Source organism: Montipora foliosa, chromosome 2 (assembly GCF_036669935.1).
Source record: "Montipora foliosa isolate CH-2021 chromosome 2, ASM3666993v2, whole genome shotgun sequence".
NCBI classification, from domain to species: Eukaryota; Metazoa; Cnidaria; class Anthozoa; order Scleractinia; family Acroporidae; genus Montipora; species Montipora foliosa.
In genome coordinates this window covers 32855872-32868255 of record NC_090870.1, presented here as the reverse complement: position 1 = coordinate 32868255, position 12384 = coordinate 32855872, and the positions used below count along the sequence as shown (strand labels likewise).

At 39.5% G+C, this 12384-nt stretch overlaps 1 protein-coding gene across 5 annotated transcripts in view; it reads left to right on the top strand.

Moving 5' to 3' along the window:
- Positions 1–7794, top strand: part of LOC137992872 (ras GTPase-activating protein nGAP-like) — a 34917-nt gene extending 27123 nt beyond the window's left edge. For 3 of the 5 annotated variants that reach the window (XM_068838428.1, XM_068838431.1, XM_068838430.1), the window contains exons 17-23: positions 13–80; positions 275–350; positions 1197–1287; positions 1823–1936; positions 2165–3204; positions 4587–4674; positions 5676–6231. In XM_068838428.1, the coding sequence (XP_068694529.1) occupies positions 13–80; positions 275–350; positions 1197–1287; positions 1823–1936; positions 2165–3204; positions 4587–4674; positions 5676–6089 (1891 nt within the window). In that variant the 3' untranslated portion in view covers positions 6090–6231. Of the gene's footprint in view, positions 1–12; positions 81–274; positions 351–1196; positions 1288–1822; positions 1937–2164; positions 3205–4586; positions 4675–5675 lie in introns of all 5 variants that reach the window. The other 2 variants (XM_068838426.1, XM_068838429.1) reach the window with 1 other exon arrangement.
- Positions 7795–12384: the final 4590 nt, after the last annotated feature.

The window sequence follows — 12384 nt, the reverse complement described above, 5'->3', positions numbered from 1 at the left end:
TTTCCTTTCCAGTGGTTCCATCTTCTTGCGATTTTTGTGTCCTGCCATTTTATCTCCCAGCCTGTTTCATCTAGTGCAAGGTTAGTCTTTCAAGTATGGCTTCTGTTTTGAAATTGTGGGTAAATGAGATTTTAACACTCTCTTAACTGAAAACATAAATATTCCTTTCCTGGAAAATAAATGGGTCGAATAAATGCTGAAAGGCGTTCGGAATTTCTATATCACAACATTCCGAACATCATTTGATTTGTGGCTAATAGTGACAATTTCGCAGAATATCCAGATGAGAAAACATCGAGAGCGTTGACGCTGATTGCCAAGGTGATGCAGAATCTTGCCAACTTCACGAGGTAAACAACTGCTCTCGATAATGCTGATAATAACACTAATAATATTCATCGTCATTATCGTGATCATGATTACTTATACTGTCTCTCGGTTGATGGCAATATTTGGAATGCGTTAAGAGTCAGAACTCTTCACGAGCTCATAACCAGGAGCTTAAAATTCCAAAACTCGGGCTATTTAACGGCATTTTCACAGATCAAGCTATTTTTAGACGAGTTCTTAACTAAGATTTGACCTGCATGAGTGACCATTCTCAGTCCCCTGGGTAATAATTTCTCATGCAAGGCTTGTGATTTGCTGGAAAGGTCTAGTTTCGCGGGAAGATCATTCTAAAAATAACTCGGTCTGTATAACGCCATTCCACAAATACAATGACGTTGTACGCTCCTAGTCCATGAGCTCTCGAGTCTGTTTAACAGAGAGTTTTCCTGCTGGGGCCAGTACCAGTAAAGATCACGACGAAAGTTCTGAATACTTTGGGACAAAACAGTGCTAGAGAAAAAAACGGTGCAGGATATCCTGGGCCACAGGTTGTGGCCCGATACCCTTCGATGTTACCTGCACGAGCGGTTAATATAATTAATAATAATACTATTAATAATAGTAGTAATGATAATGATAGTGTTAGTGATGTGTGATAATGATAAAGATAACGATGAATGGTGTAAGACTAAACGCAGCATGTGAACATTTAGCACCGAAATATTCGGAGAGTATGACATGTTAGGATGAAACAGCTTTATCTAATTTACAACAGCGTATTTTTTTTTGTTTTTTACGTTGCTCACTTTTAATGGAGCACTTTTACCTTCGTTTGATCCTTTTTAACTGATGTCCGCTTCTTACAGGTTCGGTGGAAAAGAAGAATATATGGGTTTTATGAACGGATTTGTGGAAAAGGAGTTCGTGAATATGAGAAGATTTATCGATGACATATCAGTAAGTTAAAATATTTTTGTGCTGGATTGTTTGAATTAATGACGGTATTGAGTATTTGCAAAGAGATATGCAAATCCCAGAAGATCCTTTCAAGTTGACCGAGTGATATATTTCCTTTTAGAGTTCTGACAGAAAAAACATACAAAAATACCCGGCTGACCGCTTTCCGTGGGGGTTTTTCAGGCCCAACGAATCACACTCAACGAAACGAAACGACAGAACAGAACATAAACACCAACTGTGATTGAAGAATCCCAACCACCCAGAGACAAACCAGTTGGTTATTTACAAGTGTAGCTGAGAAGTTGAACCAGCTTATACCAGGATCAAATACAACAACGATCGAGTGGTCAGAATGTGTCTTGAACCTGGGATCTCCGAATCTAAATGCAAGCTCATTACCACTGGGTCGCACTGCCTCCATCTTTTTGTGATTGCGTGTTATCGTTTAGACTTTCACAATAGTAAGGTTTCACGCAAGAAGAGTGAATGTTAATGGCAGCTTCTTACATTGTATTATATAATTTCTGTATAGCAACAATCAAGATCGGACACTTGTGAAAACCAGTTTGACGGAATTATTGACTGCGGCCGAGAACTCGCCCTCATGTACTCCATCTTAAAAGATGTCACCAGCAAGATGAACCAGGTCAGTTTGCCTGCAAATTTATATCTTCACTTCAAAATTTCTATATAATAAGGTTAATGGAAATGAGTGAAGAGATTGCTTCTCAAGCGTGAATTAGGCATGACTCGTGGAGAAGATCTAGATTTGGAAAACATTGGACGGATTGCAAAAAGGCCTGTTACTTCTTCGTCTCTGTTACCTTTTCGCTTTAGTCTCTCAATCCCAAATGATCTTTTTGTCCTTTTATAGGATGCTGCAGAAGCCCTTCGCCCTCTCCAGTTTGTACTCAAGTCCCTACAAGAGACATACCACGATTCTGAAAGGAATTTTGTCATTGGAAATGAAAGTCTAGTGGCACATCGGAAATGGGCGTCATCCTCTGACCTAGTTACTGATCAAGACAAGAGCAACATCACTCTTACCCCGGTGTCACAAATAAGGATCATGAAGTCACCAAAGAGAGCGCAGAATTCCTTGGACGATAGTTCGCAAGACGCTAGTCTATTCTACAACGGTAGCACACCGACTGCGAAGACCCCTGAACGTTTGACGGTATCGCGCTACGATAAATCGATTCTCTCGCCAATTTCCGATGTTGATCCTCCAGTTTCCTCACCCAGGAAGCATGATTTACAAAGCAGCCTCAGGCGGCGCTCGTATCGGAGAGCTATCAACGAAAGCGGTAGTAACAATTCGATCGAATGTGGCAAAGATTCTTCTGAAAACGGGTTGATAAGCAAGAAAACGTTGGATTCACCTCGTCGGTCTCTCAAAGAGGGACCTCTTATTGTTTCAAGTGTGGATGGCGGGACGCCAGGTGACAGTCGGGTAATTTACAAGGGAGATACTGGACCAAAACGAATTTCCAGGACACTTCCTGCCTCGCGCCGACGAGATAATAAAGAAGGAATTGATGTTCCGGTAGACACTAAATCTCCAGTTATAACAGATCAGTCTCGAACGGCATCTCTTGAAAGACAGTCCTCGCCTAAACCACATCCGCTTGCAACAAGTGACTGTCTAAGAAGGTCATCTGGAGAAAAGGATGCTTCTTTTTTGTCTTCATCTCCCCAATCTTGTCGCAGGTCATCACGCACGAGCAACAACTCAGCCAAGTTCTTGAATCCTGATCATGTAGCTCGCAGTTCATCGCGGACTAGCAGCAGCTCTAGTGGTAGTGACGAGAGTTGGCACAGCGTAGCAAGCAGCGTGGAAGGTGGCCGAGGCAGAAGAAGGGTGCGGAAGATGACACGTTCACCGAGTCCTGAGGACAGCGGAGTTGGAACCGAGTAAGCAACTTTTTCTTCAAGCAAATTTTCATCTTAAAAGTAATTTCCTCTGCAAACTGTTTTGTTATGTCCTTGTAGAATCCCGCCCGTGTTTCCTTCCCTGCACTTCCTTCCTTTTCATCTCTTCGTGCACACGTATTATCCATCCACGTGCAATTTATTTGATCCTTGGACCATAAACGACATATTGCTCTTCAAGTTAACAAAAGAGAAGGCTACGTCAAAGGTTCCTTCCCATAATTAGTAGTAACTTCACTATGCTTGTTCTGGTGCCTTGAAAAACAACAACCCTTCAGTTACTTATTCTCCCAAGGGAGCCGCCATTGTTTGGATATTTTCGCGAAGTTAAAATGAATGACGTTCGGTTTGTCGTCTTTGAATTGCATGGCCTTACATCTAAGCTTTGTTCCTAGTGTTTATGACCCTGAAAACCTCTCTTCTAAACCGCACTCGACTCTTGTTTAAAGTCAGTCGATATTTAAGTAATTAGTTCAAATGAATAATTATGATTTTCTCAGTTTGGGCATTACTTTTGCGAATGAGCCTGTATAAGACTTTTCTGACGTCTCTTTGCACATCAGTTGCCATTTGGATAAAACTCGAATTCACACTCAGTTTAAATAAAACTTGGAAAGAGATAAATATTAATTGAATACGGTGAGTAATTACACTCTCTCAAGTCGAACGCATATAAGCTTCGATCGGTCCGCAGCAAAAATCAAATAAAATGGCAAAGCTCTTGTTTTGGAGCTTGTTGTCGTGATAGTGACAACAAGTTCTGCGTATATCATGACAAAAAGATTACGTGAAACGTATGGAAGTACTTTAGCTAAGACGAGAGCGTTGTCCGACAACGTCTGTCAAGACATAAAAAAAAGTATTCTTAACTGCACAAAAACATATCTTTTGCCAATTTTGAAATGTCTAGTAGTCCATTGATATGAGGTTCGAGCATTGTCCGAATGTGCTAAAATTCAATATTCCCACCAATTGAGCGCAATTACGATCCTTGAATTGACGGATTATTAGAGCGCGAATGACTTATCATATCCCCCGGTCAGCGCCCCTGAGATTAAAATTAATTAAGAGGCCCCTCTTTCCTTTTTCTCTGCAATCTTTCATATGCAAATTTTCCTTCTCATTACTTTAGAAATCACACAAAAGAAAGCTTTTCCTACCAGGAATATAATATATATACGTATTTATGCACAAATTCTAATCACTTCAACTCGATGTCAGTTGCGTTCTGATGGTCCTCTGTACGTATTTCCAGTTTCAAAATATCCAATCAAGACAGACTTGAAAATAGCTAAATTCTAAACCATTCATTAGGTTACTCCTTAAACATTATTTTGTTTGGTTTCATCTCTTTTCTTTAACAGAACAATTTGGGAAAGGATGGCGCCTAAAGCAGAGCCCGAAGACTTCGTGAACGGTTACGACCTTGTCTCTCCCAAGACTGCAGCTGAGGTATGCCATGGGTTCTCATAATGATTACTTAGACACTCTTGATTTGTCGGAGGAAATGTAACGACTATCGACATTCTAAGTTTCTAAATCGTGATTTCCCCAAAAGTTCTGTCGTGTTTTCAAAACAAATGACCTGGGCTGACGCTTAGTCCCGAGAGCTTATTTCATCTGTTACAGCGAATGAATTTAAATTAATCGTTATTATCAAAGTTAAGTTTATCAAATGTACTATTACTCGGACTTGACATCAATTACACCATGTCTTCACATGGACAATCTTCCAATGGAAATACCGACCGGAATGGGTCTCAGTTAAAAGGTAGATATGAAAAAAAGGAAAGCAATGCTATGTGAACACTTACACGTATTTTTCTATGAGTTGCGAGCTAACTGATCTCACTACTTTAAAGAGGACATTTTAAGAAATATTTTGGAATGATATGCTCGTGAATCAGTTGGAAACCGGAAAATTACTAATTACAAGCAATGCTGATAGCATTACTAATAATAGTCAGTGTATGATGCGGACTGCTTTACTTACATCAACCGGGAGATTTCTCTAAAGAATTTGAACCATGTTACTCATCGAAGCTTAATTGCGCAAAATTAATCGGAATCTTTCTTGCCAATCTCTTTACACTTGTAAACAAAAGTAAGCAAGTCTGCTGGGTGATTCGGTCGCATATCCAATGTTTCGACGGGTATGCGTATTTCACCCGACTCAGTTACCAGGCCTCCAGAGGCAGATCAGTCTCTTCCCAGAAGACAAAAACATTCTATATAATTTTTTTCAATTTATTCAAGATTATTATTCGTGATGATATTCTTGTGAACATTTGTGAATATGTAATCGTGTAATCTTGTCTAATCTACATTTGTTTTGAATTCTCTTGGAAAAATAGCACCCAATCGGGCTTCAGAGGAACGATTTTGATTTCCCGGCTGTTTTTATCATATGTAAACATTCAGTAGTTGTGACCTTTTTGGTTTTGCTTTTTTAGTACGAAAAAGAGCTCACCAATCTTCGCGAGGAACTGCTGGAGACAAAGAGGACTCTAGCCTCAACCCACGAACAGTTGATTTTGCAAGAGTCCAGCACACACAAACTCGTAGCGTCCTTCAAAGAAAGGCTAGCAGAAAGCGAAAATGCCTTGCAACAGTTGAGAGAGGAAAAAGATCAAGAAATGAAGGAACTTCTTGATCGGTTGGTAAGCGTGGAATCTGAATTGCGAAAAGAACAGAAAGAGATGCAAGAAGTGATCCAAGCCAAACAGGTCATCATCGAAGCCCAAGAAAGAAGAATCAAGTCGGTTGACTCGAACAATGCTAAGTTAATTGCCACCTTAAATCAGATTGGGGCGTCAAGAAACAACAATAACAACAAATTGTTGAATTATCCCAGTAGTGACCTCTAGTTTGTAGTACTGAATTACATTTGGGTCTGGAAAACGTAAGGCATGGGGAAGACAGATGCGACTGTCAAGTACAGGGCTCAACTATGTAAAGGGAAATTCAGAAAAAAAATGGAGTCAAAAGTCGTTAGAAAAAATGAAGAAATTCCTCAATCTAAGGGAGCTGAAAGTCAGATAAAGAATAATGCATTTGAATAAAATCGTAACACGATTTTCTAATAAAAGGTAATGTGGTATACTACTGAAGAGGAAATATCTTCTTTTCCATCTGGGAGCCTAACAAATTTCTTCCATGATATTAATCAAAAACAGGATCGACAGTCATGTTTTGTTAACACAAGCATAAGAAAATATTTGCATGCGAACAGAATTTAATTGCATATCATGCCTCTGTGACGTCGTGTGCTTACGCTCTATTTTAGAAACTAATAACAATTTCGTTCATGCATTTCCTCAATGTGTGGATCGTTGTCATATTGTTCATTTGTTCTTTTTTTTCAGTTCTTAGAGATATTTTCCTTTTCATTTTTTTTGTGTTGTGAAATGACTATGCATTTTGTTGTACTAGATGTTTTAAACCGACACTATCAAAAACAGCATTTATATTTATGAAGAAAAAGACTGGACACTTGCCTCATAATAACCTCTGGCTTTCCATCGCCATTTCTCCTCCTTACCTAAACGGGCTGCGTTACGATTTTTGTCCAACTGCAATATACGACCTGTAAGTCGATTGGAACTCAAAAATAATAATTGCAATTCGACAAATGAAAAGGATGACACTGTTTCTGTTGAAAAACTGTCACGCTGTTGGCCAAAATTCAACTTGAGGTAGTTATTCTTCGTCCAGTAAAATGCATCACACTTCTATAGGCCAAGAAGAGTTGGTGATTTCTGTACAGTTTTAACCACATTCCGGCAGAGGTCTTATAACATAGCCCACTAACATGAAAATAGAAGGACTTTTTTGTAATTTTAGATAGGCAAGGAACATGGATTCGAAAACCAACATTCGTTTTAACTAAGAGTTTTATCATTTAGCCATTTCCAAGGACTGAATTTTTAACGCTCAAAAGCAATAAAAACCCGATATGTTCCAATCGAAGGAACTTACATTTCAAATTTATAAGTAATAGACCCACGTGCCAATCCCAGTGTAAGTAAGTAGTGATATTTAACGAAACATCAATTTATATTATATGGAAAGTAATCGATAAAGTTCACGTAGTAAAACCTTTTGTTTATATAATGAGCACAGGTGTATTCAGTTCCGGCTAAAAGGCATTTAAATCATGAAGTTGACTGTTTGAGTGGATAAATATATTTGTTTCATAGACGACTGCTCTCATTTCAATCGGCTTAATTCGTCTTCCAAGACAGTTTGACCCTTTTGAGACGAGGCTCAGTATACCGTAATATTTTACAAGGAAACCGGCATGAGCGCATGCGCATTGTGGATATAAGATGGTAAAAAGCCTTTCGGTGCTAATTGCCTCGTTAGCGATAACCAATTTTATATCCCACCACGGCGAATGAAATGATTGTTTTGGTAAATGGTAATCAGTAAACGCTGACGCTTTGGATACTTGGAAATTTCGCTTAATCTTTTCAGTGCAGTAATAATAATAAATAATGAGTGTCCAAGCGTACATATCTTTAGTTACAATAGTGTATATAGGAAATTAAAATAGATTTGAATTTGAATATTAATTTGGTTAAAAATGAGTCTATGTACAAAAGATTTAAAACGCTCGGTGTTTACCTGAGGAAATGTAAAGGTCCATTTACGTATGTTGTATGCACTCGATTTAATTTTAGGTAAAATACTATCTAAAGGGGTGTTTCTCCTTTAACAGCACTTGCGCTTACAGCAACGATCTAAAAATAGTTGCACGCTATTTGGGGCGGCAGAAGATGCTCCGTATACAAACAGACCATAAACAAATTCCACAGGAAAACAAGTTTCGATGCAGGTGTCAAGTTAAGCTTCCAATATTCATGCTTGGATTTTCAAGCGCCATCTTGTTTCTCCGGTCAACTAAAATGAATCATCTCGGGATTAAACTTATCCCACGGCATTCGCTGTCTTGACCGACCCTCCCTTACAATCCATTGACTTCAAACAAAATGTAACCCCAACCCCCTCCCCCGAATTGAGTTTGATATCAGTATACTCTCTCCGAATATTCAAATTTCCCGCTGATGTGGCAATCGGCGATTTTGAATTTCCCTCGTGAATTAATGAGTCTTAATTTCGGTGCTAAAGCTATTGTTTCAAAACTTCCTTTTAAGTCAATATTTGCAACACCAAACAAAGGCTATTGTCTTTGAATTTGATCCGCTTTTCTTGATACGAATTGCATGGAATAACTGTTCAATCTCTTCCTGATTGAACCCTTCGTAGAATTCTAAGAGTTCTTACCACGAGTAAACATCTTTTCGCTTTGTCGACGACCTTCTCACAAACGTGGTTAGTAAATCTGCAGTTGTACTAAAGGTAACACAAAAATATCTTGAGTTCATTACATTGTGGAATACCATGTATATTTAACAGCGGGCCATTAAAAGGGTAGCTCCCGTGATACAATTCTAGTGATAGCGATACATGGCTCTACCATACTGTGTATTTAAGAAGTATTCACCGAAGCCGAGTGGCTGCCACTAGCCACCACTAGGCTCCGACACAGAGATGAATAATTGTTTGAGTATATACTAAAACAGTTAGATAATATGGCACACAAATATGACTTAGCTCATTTATTCCTGCAGCGATTACAATGTTGCCGCGTGAGTTGCTCGAAGGTGAATAGCAAAAGATATTCGGAGTCTGAGCAGCCAATCAGAGCACGCCTTTACCGCTATCCACTTCTTTAGTTTATACTAATACCTGATAACTGAGATTTAGTGAGCCGATCAGAAAGCTCGGGGCTCAATACCCTACGTTTAGAATCTTATAATAAGAATTACACAGCTCCATGAGTATATTTTCCTGCTCGGCAACACTCCGAAGAGACCTGCAGAAATCTTCATATCATGCAAAAGCTGAATTCATGTGTCTTATTATTCAGGGAAGAATACTTTCAAAGCTTTAAAAAGCGTTGTCCATGGCACTTTGAACTTTTTAAAGTTTACAGCTACAATGCTAATTTTAATAGAGAAGTTCCGTAACTCATGCTATATCGATGGTTATGACATCAACGTATGACCGTCCGTCCGAACGTGAGCATTTTCATGTAAGCCAATGCGCGAAATGTCGCAGTACTGGAACCTGCTGTTCTGGCGGGAAGTTGCATGGCCAGCGTACCGCAATCGACACTGCGTTTTAGTGAAACAAGCAAACATTTTGAGGACACCAAAAAAAAAAGGTAAGTATTTTTTAATATGCCCTACAAACAAAGAGGTAAGAAAAGAAAGAAAAAGAAAGAAACCAGCAGGTAGGCGTAAGAGATGCTCAACGTAAAAGAGAGCACGAGAAAACAGGCCAAATTTCAGTGACAAACAGAGAGAGAGAGAGGGGGAGAGAGAGAGACAGAGAGCAAGAAAGAGCCCGATTAAAGAGACGAAATTATAGTGACGAGCAATGGAAGAATGAGCAAGCACGAGCACGAGAAAACAGGCTGAACAATGGCGACGAGAAACGGCGAAAAGAGCAAGAAAGAGCAGGAGAATATACCCCAATTTATAGCAATGAGCAGGCCGGACTGGTCGATCATATGGAAAGGAAACGAAAGGAACTTTAAGTGTCAAGTCCTTCTAGCGCTGGAGCACTAATTGGGGACACTGTGAAGTAAAATTAACAATTAACGCAAATGAAGACAAACGTTGGTTTTTGTATGGTAAGCAAACTGGTTATTATAAATGCAAGAAAAAATACTAAAACATAATAATTGAGAAGCTCCGCATTTAGACTTAAATCATGATATATCACGGTGTTATGACAATTTCGTATGGGGTATATTTGTGAACACGACTTGGTATGTAAAAGGGTGAAATTTCATCGTTCAAGAAACCTGTCAAAAAGAGCATTTTGAAAACTCTCGTTCGCCTAATATTTCACATAATTACGCAAGGGTAAAACAAATAAATCAATCAATCAATCAGTCCAAAAGCTTAAAAAGTGTGTAAAAATCAGGCACAAGGGATAACCAGGGTCGACCTGATGACCTCTCGACCTCCAGTCGAATGGTCTACCCTGAGCTACATCCTCTTTCCTACAATTTAAGGGAAAAAAATAAGCTTTACTGTAACAGAGACAACCTCCTGCATCTTGTCTTGCTGCCCAACGACGCATCCGCTGGCTTGGCCATGTTCTTCGACTCTCCCAAGACCATCCGACCAGAGTCATCTACGAATTAGATCCAGTATCGTATCGTACTTTGTATTGCACCATGCAAAATCCGCTTTTGCTTTCTCAAAAGTTGTCCTCTTCACAAGGTACTGCGTATAATCCTCTTAATGAACTTTTTTTTATTTATTTTATTTTTTGGTTTCATTTTTTAGAAACGATGATTTGCCCCACATCGTCAGCGATTTTTCTCTTTTTTAGGACTCTTTTTTTCTTAAAATTTCAAAGATATTGCTTTTTTCTGACTTTCACACGAGACAGTAACCGTAGTTAGAAAAGGACCGGGATTAAATGTCGGAAAGTAAAAGTCCTGCTACCTAAAAAAATGGGTTCCGAGTTGGGCGGGAAATGATGCCAAATGAAAAAGCTGTTTCTTGGCGTGAGCAAACTGTCTTGATTTCCACGTACAGCCACTGCACAGTTTCGCCGTAAAGCTTTTGCGCAGTTCGAGATTTGGCATCTAGCGAAACAGAAACTCTGTAACTGGTCACAGAAATTCAACCTGTTCCACAACCCTAGTAAGACCAAGTGTATGCTCTTCTCCATCAGTCAGATGTCTAAGATGTCTTATCACCATTCCCTTTCATTGCGCACGGTACATGTATCTGGAGAAGGAAAAGACCTGGAACGTGTGAAGTCCAGCTTCTAGTCATTTACCTAAATGAGAACTTGAAACGGGATGATCATATCAGGCACTTAGCATCAACTTTATACCTTACGTACTGAGAAAACAGGTAGCCGCGAGACGTCTAGTCTCTCTCGTCTGGACTTCAGGGACACAGTATTTTACCCACTCAAGGAGCATCTTCCAAAACGACTACAACGTATACAGTGCTCTGCAGTTAGTTCTTTCACTGGTAGATATTGTATGTTGTAGACTATTTTGGATCTAACCGCAATGAAATAGCATTAACAACACGGATTTCACCATGATTCAAGCAACACGTCATGTGTCTTCCTACAATATAGGAACGCAACGTATACTAAATTCCTCCCTTCTTTTAAATAAACGTTGATTCAAACAGAATGTAACAAAACTAAATCTAAACGCCTAAATGCATCAAAATGTCTGAACATCTTTTGCAGCCGACCAGATAATCAGGACTAACTCGGAAACAAAAATCCAAAACATCAACAAAAGACAACTTAAATAAGAGTTTCATAAATGCTCTATTCTGGGTTAAGCCCAATGCATCCCAGAACATAATCGTGATATCTAGATGGTAAAAAGGTAAAGGTAATATCTGTGTGACGAGCCTGAAGGACCATTAAGGCCGGCGCTTATCTCCGGTTTCCGTAGCATGAAGCGACTAGGAGTATTTATGCTCCCCCCTGGATGGAATGCTAGTCCATCGCAGGGTTACCCCCAGCATTACGCCGGTACCCATTTATACACCTGGGTGGAGAGAAGCACCGCGAGAGTAAAGTGTCTTGCCCAAGAACAAAACACAATGTCCCCGGCCAGGCCCCGAACCCGGACAACTCGATCCGGAGTCGAGCACACTAACCATGAGGCCACCGGCGATTTTGAATTTCCCTCGTGAATTAATGAGTCTTATTTCGGTGCTAAAGCTATTGTTTCAAAACTTCCTTTTAAGTCGATATTTGCAACACCAAACAAAGGCTATTGTCTTTGAATTTGATCCGCTTTTCTTGATACGAATTGCATGGAATAACTGGTCAATCTCTTCCTGATTGAACCCTTCTTTTCTAAGAGTTCTTACCACGAGTAAACATCTTTTCGCTTTGACGACCTTCTCACAAACGTGGTTAGTAAATCTGCAGTTGTCCTGAAGGTAACACAAAAAATCTTGAGTTCATTACATTGTGGAATACCATGTATATTTAACAGCGGGCCATTAAAAGGGTAGCACCCGTGATACAATTCTAGTGATAGCGATACATGGCTCTATCATACTGTGTATTTAAGAAGTATTCACCGAAGCCGAGTGG